Source organism: Meleagris gallopavo, chromosome 12 (genome assembly GCF_905368555.1).
Source record: "Meleagris gallopavo chromosome 12, MGAL_WU_HG_1.1, whole genome shotgun sequence".
Taxonomy (NCBI): Eukaryota; Metazoa; Chordata; class Aves; order Galliformes; family Phasianidae; genus Meleagris; species Meleagris gallopavo.
In genome coordinates, this window is record NC_139415.1 from 157,680 (window position 1) to 175,617 (window position 17,938).

General features: G+C 44.2%; 2 protein-coding genes and 1 non-coding gene across 3 annotated transcripts; all 3 read left to right on the plus strand.

Annotated features, from left to right (window-relative positions):
* Positions 1–360: 360 nt before the first annotated feature.
* On the plus strand, positions 361–1,343 carry LOC104912746 (olfactory receptor 10A7-like). Its single transcript, XM_010717104.3, is given in 2 exon segments — positions 361–448; positions 451–1,343. Coding segments are annotated over 2 exon segments (981 nt in total).
* A 9,520-nt stretch (positions 1,344–10,863) lies between these two features.
* On the plus strand, positions 10,864–11,811 carry LOC100550402 (olfactory receptor 8A1-like). The gene has a single exon (XM_031555186.2). It carries the CDS (start codon positions 10,864–10,866, stop codon positions 11,809–11,811), a length of 948 nt encoding a protein of 315 aa, XP_031411046.2.
* A 3,603-nt stretch (positions 11,812–15,414) lies between these two features.
* Positions 15,415–15,488, plus strand: TRNAI-AAU (transfer RNA isoleucine (anticodon AAU)). Its single transcript has one exon. It is a non-coding gene; the product is annotated as a tRNA-Ile (tRNA).
* Positions 15,489–17,938: the final 2,450 nt, after the last annotated feature.

Consider the following 17,938-nt stretch of genomic DNA (forward strand, 5'->3'; position numbering starts at 1 on the left):
GAATCTGAAATTCTTCTGGCTGACCACAGATCTCACTCATATGATAACATAACCTGAACTTTGGAGGTATCTACTTCTTTCTGTAGAACATAAGCACAGAACGGTTATTGGAAGTTTGTAGGTTCATCTTCTTTGCACCTAAGTTACAGATGATTCTCAGCCTGTGACTATAAGGATGTTCTTGTACGGCTTCCCCAGCAGAGGTCTTTCACTCAGAGATCACAGTCATATCCAATCTTAAGCCTCATCTCATGTTTTATGCCCCGTATTACTTGCAGCTGTAAGTACTTCTGAGACCACAGGTCTATCCCAAGCTACTAATCCTTTTGTGGTGTAGGTGGTTTTTTTTTCTCTTTTAGGATGAGAATTCTTGAGGAAACGAAGCCTGGAAACCAAACCACTGTTACTCACTTCTTACGTTGGGGGTTTGTCCTACATGGCAAGATGCAGTCCTATTTTCCATAGTGATTTCTGTCACATTCCTGGCCACCATGACAGGTAACTCTCTAATTGTGGTGATCACAGCCATTGACTCTGCCCTGCATACTCCCATGTACTATTTCCTAAAGAATCTCGCCTTGACAGAGATCTGCGACAGCTTGAGCATTGTCCCCAAGATGCTCTTGATTCTGCTGGGGGAGAGAAAAATTATTTCCTTCACAGCTTGTGCCTTGCAACTCAGTTGTGCTGTACTTTTTGTCACATGTGAGTGCTTTCTCTTAGGTGTAATGGCTTATGACTGACAAGTGGCAATATGCCACCCACTGCATTATGGCACCATGATGAACAGGGACCTCTGCTTCAAGATGGCTGTTGGGTCTTGGCTCTCTGGGATACCCGTTGCTCTGCTCTTCCCCACGTGGCTGTTTACTCTGCCCTTCTGTGGGAGAAGCAAGGTGGATCATTTCTTTTGTGATGTTTCTCCCGTGTTGAAGCTGGTGTGTGCAGACACAGCTTTGTTTGAACTACTGATTTTTATTGCTACAGTCATAATAGTGATGATCCCCTTTTCACTGATCATTATTTCTTACCTTCTCATTATTCATGCTGTTCTTCAGATACCTTCAGCCGTGGGCCAGAGGCAGGCCTTTTCCACATGTGCAGCTCACTTGGTGGTAGTAACTCTTTTCTGCAGCACAGCAGGCATCATTCACTTGCGTCCTAGGTCCAGCCTCTCAAGCAATATGAAGAAAATGGTTTCCCTCTCTTACACAGTTGTTACGCCTATGATCAACCCCTTCACCTATAGCTTGAGGAATCAGAAGGTCAAGCAAAGCCTGAGGAAATGCATCAACAAGAGGCTACTTGGGAAGCAGATGATCTTCTCTCTGTCCAGCTCATGAGTTCCTCATAGCTGCACAGGAAATAAGTGTTACCCTGTGAATAATTTAAGAGGTTTTTCTGAAAGAAGTTAAATGCCTTTCAAAAAGATGTGCTATTTTAGCATTCCTTTGCTGTTACATCCATACAATATCAGGCCCTTTTTACTGAGCATATAAGAATAAATTATTGTGATTTTACCTCTGGCCTTGCAAGCAACTAAGTAAATCTGAAAAAGTAGAGGAATATTTGAAAAGTCAGCATCTTTGTTATAACATTTGTTTCATCCCCCATCATAAGCGGTGTACATAAGTGGTAACTTATGTACGTAGATAGGAAAAGTCTCTAGCAATGACACCTGTTGTCCCAACGGATGTAGCATTTACTTTGTTCTGGTGGGTGGCCCAGGCAGTGGCCTGCAAACTAAAATCAGTATCCAAAAGAGCACTTTCCAGGTACGTTGTCTATAAAAGTGATTTAAATAACAAGCTCAGATTTTGAATAAAGGCCAGATCCAGCTCCTATCACTAAAAGTAGTCTTCAGAACTCACAACTTCATCTCTTCTCTGCTTTCTGACACCTGCTCTCAGCCCCCTCCAACAGACATCTGAATGAACCATAAACAGTAAAAACCTGTTAATTTCTGCTTCAGATTTAATCATCAAGGCACCTGATATAATCCCCTCTATGGAGGAGAGCAGTCATTTCTAGTCTAATTTCATGCTTGCGCAGATGCCAAAGAGAGTTCAAATGAGTTTCGGAAAGCAAATGGTATTCTGGTAGGAAGAGGGGTGGCCAGCAGGGACAGGGAGGTCATTGTCCCCCTCTACTCTGCTCTTGTGAGGCCCCATCTGGAGTGCTGCATCCAGGTCTGGAGCCCCCAATACAAGAAAGTCAGGGAGCTGTTGGAGAGGTCTAGAGGAGGGCCACGAAGATGATCAAGGGACTGGAGCAGCTCCCCTACCAAGACAGGCTGAGGGAGCTGAGCTTGTTCAGCCTGGAGAAGAGAAGGCTGCAGGGTGACCTCACTGCAGCCTTTCAGTACCTAAAGGGAGCCTACAGACAGGAGGGGAATCAACTCTTTGAAAGGGTAGATAACTGCAGGACAAGGGGAAATGGCTTTAAGTTGAGAGAGGGAATATTTAGGTTGGATGTCGGGGGGAAGTTTCTTACTACGAGAGAAGTGAAGTACTGGAACAGCTGCCCGCAGAGGCTGTGGATGCCCCATCCATCCCTGGAGGTACTCAAGGCCAGATTGGTTGGGGCCCTTGCATACCAGAAGTTCCCATTTCTGTTTATTGTTCAGTAGAATCCTGGTGACTGATTTCAGTGCAAAAATATCTCGCTTTGATACTCCCTACACATGCTACATGAAGACCTGTGAGGTTTTTTGTCTTTGAGGGAAATTCACCCTGCTTGTACTTGACGCCTCTCAGAGAAAAAGAGGAAGTAAGCTGCTCTCCCAGCTACAGGCAGAACATGAGTGCTGAGCTTAGACCAGGCTTCTAGCTAGTAAACATCACAATTATGTCAGAGAATTCTTCTCCAGTCTAGTTAATATCCAAGAAAAATATCGGTAACTTCAGATACCGGAGTCCTCAGTGCTGGTGTTCAGTCATGGTATCTGTAACATGGGCTTATATATATGGAATGCATATAATGTGTCAGGGGGATTTGGTGTGGAGCCAAGAGTTGGACTCAGTGATCCTTGTGGCTCCCTTCCAACACGGGATATTCTGTGATTCTATGATATGATACTTGTTGCCTGAGCTTGCCATTGGGTCTCTACAGCCAATCTTAGTGCAAATTATTCCTTAGAAGAGCAGGAAGACTTTCCTTCTGAAGCACGGAGAACCTCTGAAATAACTTGCTGGGAATTTTAGAGCAGCAAACTCCAGATTAACTACTAGTTGATGTAGCCTCTCCTTCAAAACAAATGTGAACAAGTATACTTGAAGTCACCCCACCGGATTCTCCTCTCAGCTCAAGCAAGTCATTTTAGCCTTATATTAACCCTTAGGTCAGATGAAGAACGCAGGAAGAAGAAAATATTTCTGCCCTTCTGGAAATATCAAGAAAAACCTCCACTTTCAACTAGCTGCTCTACAAGCTCCCAGAAGTTCCCTCATATGGGTTACAACTGCAGCCATGCTAGAGAAAGCAGCTTGGCAATACCGTACTGGGTTATGTCCTCTATCCAACGGCTTCTACTTTGTCTCTCTTGTCAATTCAGATGATTCCACATTTGGGGGCTACAATCGGATGCAACAAACATTTTGGAGTCCTAAATGGTTCACATCAATTTAACTTCTTTCAAATTAACCTCTTATTTAAAATATAGTTATTGACTCACTTCTAAAAGAAAATTGGCTTGGAAATGTAAAATATACAAAAGGGATAAACATCAATATCTTTCCTGAATTTTAAATTTTAATTTTGCTGTCCAGAATGATTTTCTAAAATTGGCCAAAATCTTGCAAATATTCACCATGCTTCTCTATTTCTTTGTTAAAAAAAAAAAAGAAGAAGAGCATGCATGCATGGTACGCGTTTGTATTCCTAATAATTTCTCCAGATAAATATCCACTAAATTTTCTTCTGCCTTTTTCTCCATTCGTACAAATGCCTACTTCCTGTCTGACAACGTACCAAACATTTTTTCTGTCAGCTTGATATTTGTACTATCTCATATTTGTCTGTTTAATTCTGGGACAAGGATCAGTTGTAATTCCCATCTCTGATCTCTCTGTCACATGATGGCGCTCGTATCTACATACTGGTTCGTGTGTCTTCTGATCACATGCCTGTCTCTAGCAATGCAGCCTGGGTTCATTGCATTGGTGTATCTTGCAGTCAGTGTTCCAAAACACTATTCGGTTTCTGAGTAATCTTATACTTAGCATGAGTTTTGGTAGCATTGTTTCTCCTACGGAAGGAGATGTCAGCAGGGGCGTTACCGAGAGCTTCATGCTCCGGAGAAACCGCTGAAAATAAGCAGTCCACAAGATACTTCACCTCAAAGGTAATGTTCGGTTTGTGTTGCAAGCATCAGCCTCTACCAGAAACACACACTTAATAAGGTCACTTGGAACTCATTCAATTTAAATACAAAACAAGAAGTACTGTGTTGCAACATGTGCTTATTAAAAGCCTTAAGTCTAGCAACACTTTTCCTGGGAGATGATTTCACCTGTCGACTCCCTCATGACTGTACAGAAAATTAGCAACAATAAATAAAAATTAAAAAAATAATTAAAAACAATCTTGTTATGCATTGCTTGGTCTAACAAGCCTAACAAGGTTGAAATTATAGTGCAAAGGGCAAACTCAGAATTGAAGTTTCCTGGTGTTTTAATGGGGCCTTCTGAGACTATTAGAGATGAAGCTGTTGCAGGGGATCTAAGTGGTCCTCTGGAGAGGAGCTGATTAGAAGTAGAAAATCAGAGAATGTTTAGAGGCAAAGAAAAGAAGGAACGAAAAAAGGGGTAAGGTGCTGATGCCCAGCATTACCTTTGCAGCCCTCGCCTGAATGAAATTTCTTTATGGTCAATATAGGGCATACAGAACAGACTCTCTCTGCACACATACATCTCCGGGAGGAGGCAGAGGAAGACAGCAAAGCTGCCTGAGCAAAGGTCCCTTCCTGCTCTCCTTGCTGCTGCAGCCAAAACAAGCCATGGCTCTGTTAAAAGGACAGACCTCCCTGTCACAGTAAAACTCTACAATATCTTCTCTTTGACAACAACCTCAGTGACTACTGTCCCACAGCTGCCATCTACACATGCACACCGTTGGTATAAGCGTGGCCTACACATCACTGCTGTCCCAGCCTTGGGACTACTCTCCTCCCCTGTGCTCATAAGCCTCGTACACTGCTGCTCAGTCCTGAAACACAGCCCTTAACCTCAGTTTTCCTGATAAAACCTCTGCCCTAACCCGTAGGCCCCCAGCAGCCCAGCCTCACAGAGGCAGTACCCAACTTTTTCATGTGGTCTCTCCTGCCCTCGACTAGATCCCCACCAGACGCCATTACTTTAGCGCTGCTTCACAGACTGCTCTTGCAGCTCCTGAACTTCCACTTGCCACAGACTTTTCCCCTGGCTTTCTGGGAACGGACGGCTGAAGAGCATCTTCTCCCAGGTGATGTGATATTTCTCCATCTGTACTCCCAGCCCTGCTCTTCAGGTCTGCTCAGTGGATATACAGTCTCCCATTCTCGGCGTCATACCCTCTTCCCGGTCCCAAAACCTCCACCAGTTCCCTGAAATACCACCCGCCAAAGTCCACCCACCTCAGCGGTGCACAGTTCACCCACTGCCTTCATTGAACTGACTCCAGTGGCTGGCACTACTCCTTATGGCGGCCAGCAGCTCCCTCATGGCGGCTGCAGCTCCTCATAGGGGCAGCACTGATCTCTGCTCTATGCTGACCATAACAGGACTCACGGCAACGGCATGGAGCTGTGTCAGGGGAGGGTCGGGGTGGACCTGAGGAAAAGGCTGGGATGGTGTGTGGGAGACACGTCTGTGGCACTGCACTGGCTCCTGAATTCCTCTAAGAGGCTTAATTCAACACAGGACACTTATTCTTCTTGTGGCTTTTGATTTCCAAGTCACTTAAATAAGGAGGAAATGTGACAAATATGCTTTCAGTTCATTCAGAATTATTTTTTAGATAGTTTTCATCTTGGTTTTCCAGGTTGTTGGGTTTTTTTGTGTGTGCGCGTGTGTGTGTCTGTGTGTGTTTTTAATAGGCCAATTTGAGCTTAATCAAAAACATATGGGTGTGTATTTATTTTTTTCCAAATAACTACTCATCTCTCCTTGTGACCAGATAAGTCAACACGTCAATACCACGTGCTTGCTGTAGAAATCACCTCCAGTAGTTCATATCCGTTTAGCCTGGCCTCAAAAAGTCACAGAAACCATAACCCTTGATATGTCATCTATATAAACCTGCACAAGTCTGGGTTGCTTCCACCAGGGCTTCTCTGACTTCTTTATTCCTTAAGGTGTAGATAAGTGGAGTCACCATTAGAGTGAAGAAAATAGAGAATAACTTTTTAAAAGCCTTGAGGCTGTAAGTTTTTGGTATGGAATATGTAAAAGGCTCTGGTCACATGAAAGGAATACAGGAATGCTGTCAGGGCCTGCAAGGATGCAGCGAGGAAGGCTAAAAGAATTAAATCTGTCAAGAGAGGTCAAGGAAAACAAGAAGAGCTTCTTTAAGTGTATGAACTGCAAAAAGATGACTAGGGACTGATGCTGATTGAGTTGAGTGCCTGAGGATTCTCAGAAGACAGAATTACTGAATGCCTTCTTTTCCCCAGTCTGTACTGCTAACACTGCCCCTCGGCAATCCCAGACACTGGACTTAATAGAGAGAGTCTGGAGGAAAGGAGACTTCGCCATACTTAAGGAGGTTCTGGTCAAAGATCATCTAGGCAAACCAGACGCACGCAAATCCATGAACTTCAATGGGATGCACCCACATGTGCTGAGGGAGCTGGCAGAAGTGATTGACAAACCACTTTCTATCTTTTTTTTTTGAAAGGTGGAGAACAAGAGAGTTACCTGAAGACTTAAAGAAAGTTTTGAAGACTCCAGTCTTCAAAAATGGTAACTACAGGCCAGTCAGACTCACCTTTGTCTCTGGGAAGGTAAAGAAACAGTGGATTCTGGATGCTTATCTCCAAGCTCCTGGAAGAAAAGAAGGTTATCAGGAGTAGTCAACATGGATTCACCGAGAGGACATAATGCTTGACCAGTCTGGTGGTCTTCTATTTGTTGGAATACATCCAGAGGAGGGCCACAAATACATCCCAAGGGACAGAACATCTCCCCTACGAGGACAGGCTGAGAGACCTGGGGATCTTCAGCCTGGAGGAGGCTCCAACGAAGCCTGATAGCAGCCCTTCAGTATCTAATGGGGAGCTATAAGAAAGAAGGGGACAGACTCCTTCGCAGGGTCTGTTGTGATAGGACAAGGAGAAATGGTTTCCAACTAGAACAAGGACATTTAGATTGGACATGAGGAAAAAGTTCTTCACGGTAAGGGTAGTGAAGGACTGGAACGAGTTGCCCAGAGATGGGCTGGAAGCCCCGTCCCTGGAGATTTTCAAGATCAGGATAGACAAGACTGAGCAACCTGATATGTCTATAGATGTTCCTGTTCATGACAGGGGAGTTGGATTACATAATCTTTAAGGGACTTTTCCAACTCAAATAATTATATGATTCTAAGATTCTCATGACCATCTGGATAGATGAGGTTCGAACAGTGGATGCTGTCTACCTTGGTATCAGCAAAACTTTCAACGCTGTCTCCCATGACATCTTCATAGCTGAGCTTAGAGAGTGTGGGACAAAGGAGTGGACAGTGAGGTGAATTGAGAATTGGCTGACTGGCAGAGCTCAGAGGGCCGTGATCACTGGTGCAGAGTCTAGTTAGAGGGAGGTGATCCTCCCCGTCTGCATGCCCTGCTCCACATATGGAGTAATGTGTCTGGTTCTGGGCTCCTCAGTTCAAGAGAGACAGGGAACTACTCGAGAGTGTTCAGCAGAGGGCTACAAAGATTGTTAGGGGCCTGTAGCATCTCCCTTGTGAGGAAAGGCTGAGAGACCATGTTTGGACCGGAGAAGAGAAGACTGAGAGAGATAGACAGATACCTAAAGGATAAGTGTCAAGAGCACGAGTGACAGGATAGGGGGAACAGGCTCAAACTGCAACACAGGAAGTTCCATCTGAACACTAGGAAAAACTTCTTTCTTTGGAGGGTCACAGAGCACTGGAACATGCTGCCCAGATAGGCTGTGCAGTCTCTTCCTCTGGCGATATTCAAAACCCACCTGCAAACTACTGTCAAGAACCTTCTGAAGTAGAGAGGTTGGTCATGGCTGTTCAACCTTTTGGCTTGCTTGGGCTGCACTGAGTAGTAAAGAGGAATTGTCTTGGGCCACGTATAAAATATATAATATATTTCATGTTCATATTCTGGATTGCTTTGATTACACTTCCATCTAGTGGTCTTTGCGTGGTACAATTTCTATGTTTTGAGGATTTCTCTTCTTTCTTGTAGTTTCTGTGCTTCCACATGCTCTTATCTTTTTTTTCTTTTCACAGTTTAACAGGTAGATGCATGGGTGTGCTTGTCTCCCCATTATTGCAACCATCTTTCAGGCATTTCCACAAAGATATCTGAAAAACTGTCAGAGAGGTTACAGGATATGCAGGTAGACATCGCCTTTTAAAGATTCCTAGCCTGACCACTATGGTCTTTTCTCCATCTGGAAGGAAAGCATAGACTAGTCCTTGTTTTTAGCTGCCTACCTACTCTGTTTCCCTTACTACATTTCTTTTCTGGCAAAACGTGAATTTTCATAGAATCATAGAACCACTTGAGTTGGAAGGGACCCCAGAATCACCAAGTTCCAACCCCACTGCCACAGGCAGGGCCACCAACCTCCAGATCTGGAACTAGAATATGTTGTGCGGGGCCCCTTCCAATCTGGTCTTGAACACCTACAAGGATGGAGTATCCACAGCCTCACTGGGTGGCCCTTTCCAGCACCTCACCACTCTCTCTGTAAAGAACTTTCCCCTCCTAAACCTTCCTTCCTTGAGCTTAAAATGTTGTTTCTGCTTTGAGATAGCATTCACCGTAAGAAATTCAATGAACTGTTGGTCATGATTAAATCAATATTAAATAAATCTCATTTGCCCACTGTTTGTTTTCCAGAGAGTACATGTATGAACATAAAAATGACAATGTCAAGAGGCATTCATTAACCTTGACTAACAAACTAGAGTATTAAATGCAAGGTAGAAAGTTGAGATTAAAAGCCAGGACCTGGAACGATCTCACTTCCTTACAATATCAGTTAGGAAAACAGTCAAACTATCAGGAAATAAAAAAAAAAAAAAAGAAAGAAAGAAAAGAAAAAGAAAAAGGAGTACATCTTCAGAGACTGAAATGGCTGGCATTCAGGTGGCTGTCTGGCACTGAATGCAGGTCATAGTGAGTTCTAGACTTTAACACCTGTACATATGAAGTTCATGACAACAACCTGTCTAAGGCTTTTGTTTACTTGATTACTCCTGGGATGATTCATTAGTCTCCACTCTGAAAAGGCTTTTAAGGAATGAGGTGAAGGAAGGAACATTTCTAACTGACAGAATGGGAAACAATAGTCCATATGTACTGATAATTTAAAAAGAGGAAAACATTAAAACATTAAAATTCTTGGGCATGGAGAGAAATGTAATTCTTTGTTGTTGTTGTTGTTGTTGTTGTTGTTGTTTTCCATGTGAAAATGAAATTTCTGGGGAAAAAAAAAGTTGGAATCCAAACCCTAAGAAATGAAAGTCTGTTGAATGGGATTTCGACATTCCTGCCCTTCCAGGTAAGAAACAGTACTGGTCTGAAATCTGAAATTAGTTGGCACAGAAATGAGACACGCTTTCCACAGTTTCAGTTTTCAAATGTTGTCAATTAAGTTAAGTATCAGGGTTTTGAATTAATAAGACTTTAACAGGAAATTTTGTATTAAATATGTGGAAAGAAATGTTAAGTCTTAAAAAGATATGCTATCATAAGTATTCCAGATTTAAGTTAATAGATGGGTGTCCTCACATAGCCTTTACTGCTACAGTACTTAGTAATCTGTCTGTAGTCCCTGCAGGTGGTAAGCAACATCAGAAAGGATGTTCTGACTTCTGAGCTAATATCTAAACTCCTGTTCTTACCAGTGAAAAGAAAACAGAAAATGTCAGTAAATGATTTAGCTCATACAAAGTAGATTTAAAAAACATGCTGAATGGATTGCAGTCCAAAGCACTCTCTTCTCTCTGTAGACTAGAAATGGAGACAAAAACTGATGGCATGAAGAAAGTGTGTTGATAACACACCAATGTTAAGCAGTGTTGTAGAGAGCCAAGGCCATTCTCAGTGAAGGGACTAAGGAACAGAATTAGGACAGCTGACTTAAACTGGCCAAAGGGATATTCCATACCACATGACATCATGTGGAAAGAGTTTTGAAAATAGTGGAAGTTCATCTGGCTCTTGTGCTGCTTGGGGGCTTAGCTGGGCGATGGTCAGGGGGTGGTGAGCAATTGCTTGTGCATCAATTGTTATACACATTTATATATGTATATATATATATAAGTATATATTATCATAATTATTATATTTTTCCTTTTCTTTATCTTAGAAAATAGTTTTATATCAACCCATGAGTTCTACTTTTTTCTTTTCCGAATCTCTCCCCATTCCACTGGGAAGTGGGGGAGTGAGTGAATGAATGTGTGCTGCTGAGCCACTCACTATGTTAAACCACAGCACATGGAAGTGCAAACAAAGCAAAAGTGTGTCACTGAATTCCTCCATGCAGAAAAAAATTTGTCCATTGACATTCATCAATGCTTGCTGAACATTTATGGAGACCAAATAGCCGATGTGAGCACAATGAGGAAGTGAGTGGTGCGTTTCAGCAGCAGCAATGCAGCATGCAGAATTTCCTTTGTCATCGCTAAAAAAAAGTTATGTCAAAACTAGAATGGAAAAACAAAACAGTTGTTACAGAATTTATTCTCCTTGGATTTGGAAATGGCCCTGAGCTGGATTATCTTCTCTTCCTAATGTTCCTGATGACCTATATTATGACCATAACAGGGAACACCTTCATCATTGCGCTGGTGGTGGCTAATCAGTCTCTTCACATCCCAATGTATTTCTTCCTGGGCAATTTGGCTTGTTTGGGTATCTGCTACAGCTCAAACATCTTGCCAAGATTGTTGCTCAATTATCTGAGTGGAGATAGAAGAATATCAGTTGTCAGATGTTTTGCACAGTACTATTTCTTCGGTTGCTTGGCAGCTGCAGAATGTTATCTTCTAGCAGTGATGTCTTATGATAGGTACCTAGCAGTATGCAAACCCTTGCACTATTTATTCCTTATGAACCACAAGCTCTGTCGCCAGCTAGGTGCTGCATCTTGGATAAGTGGTTTTCTGTTTAATTCTATATTAACATTCCTGATCTCAAACTTAGATTTCTGTGGCCCTAATGAAATTGAACATTTCTTCTGTGACTGCTTTCCAGTGATGAAACTATCCTGCAGTGACACTCACATGGTGGGACTTGTCACTTCTTTTGTGGCAGGTGTATGCTCCCTGCCTCCGTTTCTCTTGACTTTCTCATCTTATGTCTACATCATTATCACAGTCATGAGAATTCCTTCTTCCGCTGGAAGGAAAAAAGCTTTTTCCACCTGTTCTTCACATCTTATTGTGGTGTTACTTTTTTACTGGTCAATATTAGCTGTCTATGTCCTTCCTTATCATAGTATTCAAATATCTCCGAACAATGTCTTCTCTATTTTTTATACTATTCTCACTCCCCTGGTCAATCCTCTTATTTATAGCCTGAGAAACGAAGAAGTAAAGAAAACACTGCAAAAAAAGACAAGTACATTACTGGGTTTCAGATAGTTGATTTGTACTTCAAAAATAAAATGAAATAGTCCTTGATGACTTAAAGGTCCAGATAAAACTTCATGGCATATGGATAAAGTTAATTTTTAGTACAACTTGAGAATACGACATTGTACATCCAAAAAATAAATAAGGAGAAATACAAAATGTGTGGACAGTCTTGCTATCAATTTGGGGTGAGAGATAGTACCCAGAAAGAATATGTAGTGAACTCTGTAAAGTAAGCAAAATAAAGCCATGAATTAATGTGTTATTGCACATAGTATCTTCTTGCCTACCTATCTTTTTTTTCATCTCTTTACAGAGATGAAATTCAGAATAAATTAAAACTCAGCTTATAGTGGATAGACCAATTCTTTACTAATGTTATGTTCTAGATTACTTCTAGTTTTTTCATCTGTCTTGTAGATGTTTAGAAACGAGATAGTTATCTAGACTCTCTCAACTACAAATAAAGAGAGTGAGAAAATTTGTTTGAGTGTGGTTTGTTTGACCCATTTTGTATGCCTGGTTTTGGGTTATATAAAACATCAGGGTTTGTAACTCAAGAACTCTGTCACATTTATTTGTCTCATAGTATATATTTACAATTTCTCAGATCAGCCAGGCCTTCTTCCAATTCCAGAGAGAATTGGTATGAGTGACTAGGTGCCAGCTACTGGAGACAGATCAGGGTGTAGGAAGCTCCGGCCTATGATGTCCACTACTGAAGTGGAGTTCCCTACTCCTGGCAACTAGGGCAGGAAAGGTGTGTGCTTCTAAACCAGTTGCTGGGGGGCACCAGCACAAATGAGGCTAGTGTGGGGCTCAAACCAGTGGCTGAAGCTCAGCTGTGGGTCACACCCTTTATATGCATAGTGCCAGCTGCTGGGGGGCAAGTGTCTGTATCTTCTCCTGTCTGATATGCAAAGAGTGCATGTGTGTATTCAATAGCAAAATTTAAACTGGAATAGCCAGCAAAGCATACTAAAGAATCATAGAATTGCTCAGGTTGGAAAAGACTTTAAAGATCATCAAGTCCAATCGCAACCTAACACACTATCACTCTAACAACCCTCCAATAAATCATGTCCCTGAGCACCACATCCAAATGGTTTTTAAACACATCCAGAGATGATGAGGAGCCTATTCCAGTGCTTACCAACCCTTTCTGTAAAGAATTTTTTCCTGATATCCAACCTAAACCTCCCTTGGTGCAACTTGAGGCCATTTCCCCTCATCCTGTCATCTGTCGCCAGTGAGAAGAGACCAACCCGCTCTGCTGCAATCACCTTTCAGCTATTGGAAGAGAGCCATAAGGTCTCCCCTCAGCCTCTCTTTCCCCAGACTAAACAGCCCCAGTTCCTTCAGTCTCTCCTCATAGGCCATATTCTCCAAGCCCTTCCCCAGCCTTGTTGCCCTTCTTTGGACCTGCTGCAGCACCTCCATGTCCTTTCTGTACTGAGGTGCCCAAAACTGAACACAGAACTCGAGATGAGGCCTCACCAGTGCTGAGTGCAGGGCAAGATGACTTCCCCAGTCCTGCTCACCACACCATTCCTGATACAGACCAGGATGCCATTGGCCTTCTTGGCCACCCAGACACTCTGCTGGCTCATATTCAATCAACTGTCCATCAATACACCAAGGTCCCTTTCCATCAGGCATCTTTCCAGCCACTCCTCCTCAAGCCTGTAGGGTTGCCTGGGGTTGTTGTGTCCAAAATGCAGGACCTGACACTTGGCCCTACTGAAACTCATACAGTTAACCTTGGCCCATTGATCCAGTCTATCCAGGTCCCTCTGTAGTGCCTTTCTCCCCTCTGGCAGATCAACACTCCCTCCTGTCTCACTCCAATTTATAGGAGGGAGAGAAGTTTCTTTAATATCTGTATACCCGGCATGAGATTAAGAATCAACGGTTCAAATGTTGGTCTGACCAGTTTATTACAAATCTCGATCAGGGAGATGGGGAAGGGGAGAACAGATACTACTATGAATTAGGGAAGGAGGGCGATAGAAAAGATAGGAAAGAAGAAGCAGGGAGTCTTTATAGGAAGCAAGAGGGAGAGAGCCACCACCATGGATCCAGCGTGGTTTGTAGTTCAGTCATTGATTTTCAGTAGTGGTGGGTTGTCGGGCCTTGTTGTTCTGTTGATGATGACAGTGATCACAGCAATGATGGCCCCTTTTCAGTGGTAGTACCAATTTATTTCAATGGTAGTACCAACTTACTTAAGTCCAAAATGGTCGAGTCAGCTCTCTTTGGAGTGACAGCTCAAATCCAAAGTGGTTGAGTCAGCTCTCCTTGGAGTTGCAGCTTCTGGCTCTGGAATCTCAGCAGAAACTCCTTTGTTCCCACCTTCGGGCCTTGCCAGCAGATAAGAGGGAGCAGGAATGCCCACCTGCATCCTGTTTTTCACAGGACATGATGGTATCATTCCCCAATTTTTCGATACCAAGCTGGAGCTATTTAGTCGCAGGTCAGATCTTCCACCAGTAAACCCCCCTGAGCACTCTCTTTCGGAGGCAAGCAGCTCTGGAGGAAGGGGCTTTCAAATGTTCCCAAAATGATGTTGATTGTCACGTGGTAGCACCCATCACTTGCCTCCTCAGCAAATCAGAGTCTTATCACAAGAAATACCTCAGGAAGCAAGCTTTGAGCCAAAAAACAAAGAAGGATTCTCACAGCAATGAGGAGGGGTTTGGCCTCTTCTCCCAGGCAACAAACAGGACCTGAGGAAATGGCCACAAGTTGTACCAGAGGAGGTTTAGGTTAGACATGAGGAAAAGCTTTTTCTCTCAGAGAGTGGTCAGGCACTGGAATGGCTGCACAGGAAGGTGGTGGAGTCGCCGTCCCTGGCAGCGTTCAAGAGGTGTCTGGATGAGGAGCTGTGAGATGTGGTTTAGTGCTTGTGGTAGCAGTGGTGATGGGAGGACGGTTGGACTAGACGATCTTGCAGGTCATTTCCAACCTTGCGATTCTATCAACACCATCAACACTATGCAACAACAACCCCTAAGAGGTCCCCTCCACTTCCTTGCATCCATTTGAAATGAGATGTGAATGCAAGAGGGAAGGAAGTTGGGCAGTCATTGTCAGAAACCCAGCAGAAGGCCAAAACCAAGTCCCCAAATTTTTAGAAACTTGTGTAAAAATGCATCTCCCCATTCTTTAACATTCTGCACAATTATCTATTTTCCTGAGCTTCCACACAAATGCAAATGAATTCAATAGCAGAATGGCAGCTAACACCAGGATGGCCAAAAACACAGGAGAACATCTCAGATGGGTGTTTCTGCTGTTCAGCTTTTGGCAATATGGAAGATAACTTTTGTTCTAGTCCCCAGGAGAAGTTCAAAGCCCTCACACGCAGCAGATGGGATAGTCATATAACATACGGCATAGGAGTACTTTGCTGCAGCATTTCCCATCTCATGGGGTCATCCACCGGGCTGAGCAAGGCTGTGAGGCAGGGCCATGGGTAAGAGCGTGAGCACGGAGCGGCTCCTATAGAACAGCAGAGCGGTGCAGTGGAGGCACGCAGGACGTAAGGCATCCTCTGCTGGGATGAACGCTTTTGTTCCTATAAGGATGCCTATGAAGGGTTGTTGCCAGTAGGGCCGGTTAGCTCAGTTGGTTAGAGCGTGGTGCTAATAACGCCGAGGTCGCGGGTTCGATCCCCGTACGGGCCACACTAAGAATTTTTTGTGCGTTTCCCTCCCCCCCCTTTTTCCGTCGCTGCTCAGCCGGTGGACGCGATCCGCACGGCCCCACACCGCCAACACGCCATCAAGGGCATACAGGGAAGTACACCGTTCTTTAAACTAAAACTGTGGGTGGGGGAAAAAGAAAGTGCTAGCAGAGGATGGTTCCGATCCATCGACCTCTGGGTTATGGGCCCAGCACACTTCTGCTGCGCCACTCTGCTACAGAAGAGGAATAGTTTGCCAAAGCCTTATATCTAGGCACTACTAAGTCCACCTTCACTTCTCCATCTTCTTGCTGTCTGTTAATTGCCTTCTAGGCCACCCTATTCCACCAGCTGCTTCATCACAAGCTCACACATCTGCACATGCAGCAGATCTCACAACTGGCTCCAAGACTGCCTTGTCCCCAGAACAGGCCCCTCTGGTCCTCCTAGCACCCAGACTGGGACTGGGTATGGTATTGACTGACTTAGAGTATGTTCAATACCCAGCCCACAAGCCCCTATCCTACTTAACAGCTGACCAAGCTTGATGTTCACTACCAAGCGCACACAGACACCACCCCTCAGCAGTGATCCTCCTCAGTCCAAGAGGTGATCTGAAGAGCCACTTCCATTGACTATCACAATGGGTACCTCTGTGACAGGCATGAGTGCAGCCAGCTAGGCAGTTTCCTGGCGTCCACTTGCTTATCCTTGTTCCTCCACTCCTCTTGAGTCATGGAGATGAGCCTTTAAACATGTCACCAAACATTGCTCCGTGCGGGGGAACCTGCCTGCAATTCACTTAAGGGGAACACTTCCAAGGGGATCCTTGTCTTCCTGCATACACACAGTTCCAAGTAATGCTCCCACGGAGGGAGGATCTGCAAAACCTATAGCACAGACATCCTCTAACATGCCTCCTTGCAGCCTCAGGATTGTGCTTCCCCAAAACACCCCTTATTTCTGCAACAAGGACAGCCCTGCTCCTCCTTCTTCCCTCAGTGCCACAGTTCTGGGAAACAGGCAAGAAAGACAGCCTTAGCTCCTATCACTACCACCCCGTCTTCCTTGCCCCTCTCCTTGCCAGTCCTTGCCAACTCTGACACTTTTCATCCCTCACGTTGTCCTGGCCCTCCTAGCATATCCCATGCACCAGCTTCAGGATTAAGCATGCTAACTAAACATGTTATACTTTGGACTGATCCTTTTCTACCAATCTCCTCTGTTCCTTCTTCTCTACCTTCCCCCTGCACACCTCCGTGGCTTTGCAGAGCTCTGCAGCTTCTTTGCCCTACAGTCTGTGCTCCCTCGGTTCACAGTCTCACCTGCTGCAGTGTTTATCCTCCTTGGAAGTGGTACCTGTAGCTTGTCAGCTCACCAATCAGTGTGACTGGGAGCTCTGCTTCTTGCTATTCTTTCCCACCTCAAAAGTCCTCCATCAGATTACTTGTCAGGAATAAGCATTCCTACATCCTTGCCTGTTCTTATAAATTAATGTGACTGACCAGATTTGGTTCTCATCAGTGCCTCCCTTTGACCTTTAAAAAATGTCCATGACTAAATACCCTTAAAACAGACACTCCTGTACACCCTTAAAGTTCTGCAAAGCTAGGAGAAAAATTGGATGCAGCTGCAATAAAGGTTGGACTCAAGATGCAGCTTGAGGGAGAGGAAGAACTGTAAGGCAAGGGTCAGGGATGCAGCTCTAGGTCATTGGAAAGGATCACTCAAGCTTGGAAGAGGTAACCTTGAATACCAACCTCCTCTCTTGAGTCCCTCTTCTCTCCTTGATCTTATTCCATGAGGCTTTTTGGTTGCTTCAGAGATCCACTTGCAAGGCTTGCTTTCCTAAAGCCTACCACTGCAATCTTGCTTTTTGCCCTGCTGACTCTTTGAACTCCACCACCTTATGACCACTGCAGCCAACGCCACTTTTAAATTCCCTATTCCCAGTAAGTTTTTCCCTGCCAACTAGCTGGAAGTCCAGCAGAGCACCTCATGGGCTCTTCTGTACCACTTGGGTCAGGAATTTGTCACTGACGCTCTCCAGGACTAATTAGGTCTTGCTGTGCTGCTGTACAATCAATAAGTGTACAGAGATTAGTCTAAGTAGGATTATCACGGTGGAAAGACAATAAATGAAAAATGCTCACCAATGTTGTAGGCTCACAATAAACTCCACAAGGAGCAACCTCCAGAAAGAGATCTTTCCTCAGTGGCAGTCAGCCCTTAAATGGGTCTAGGAGAGGTGCAGCCAGGCTCCATCCCTTCCAGTAGCACAGGAGAATTGCCTTCACCTGTGCTCCCACAGCTGACTCACTGTTTGCCTCTGGTGGTCAATCAGAGGTTCGGGCCATGATCAACAGTTCCCATACAGCTGTCCTTCCAGCAGAGATCAAGGTGGCTAAAGGTCCCATGAAGGCTGAGACCTGCGAACATGAAGCTGCTCCT

Excerpts from the sequence above, each read along its gene's own strand:
- LOC100550402 (XM_031555186.2), top strand. The coding sequence starts at position 10,864 with ATGTCAAAACTAGAATGGAAAAACAAAACAGTTGTTACAGAATTTATT.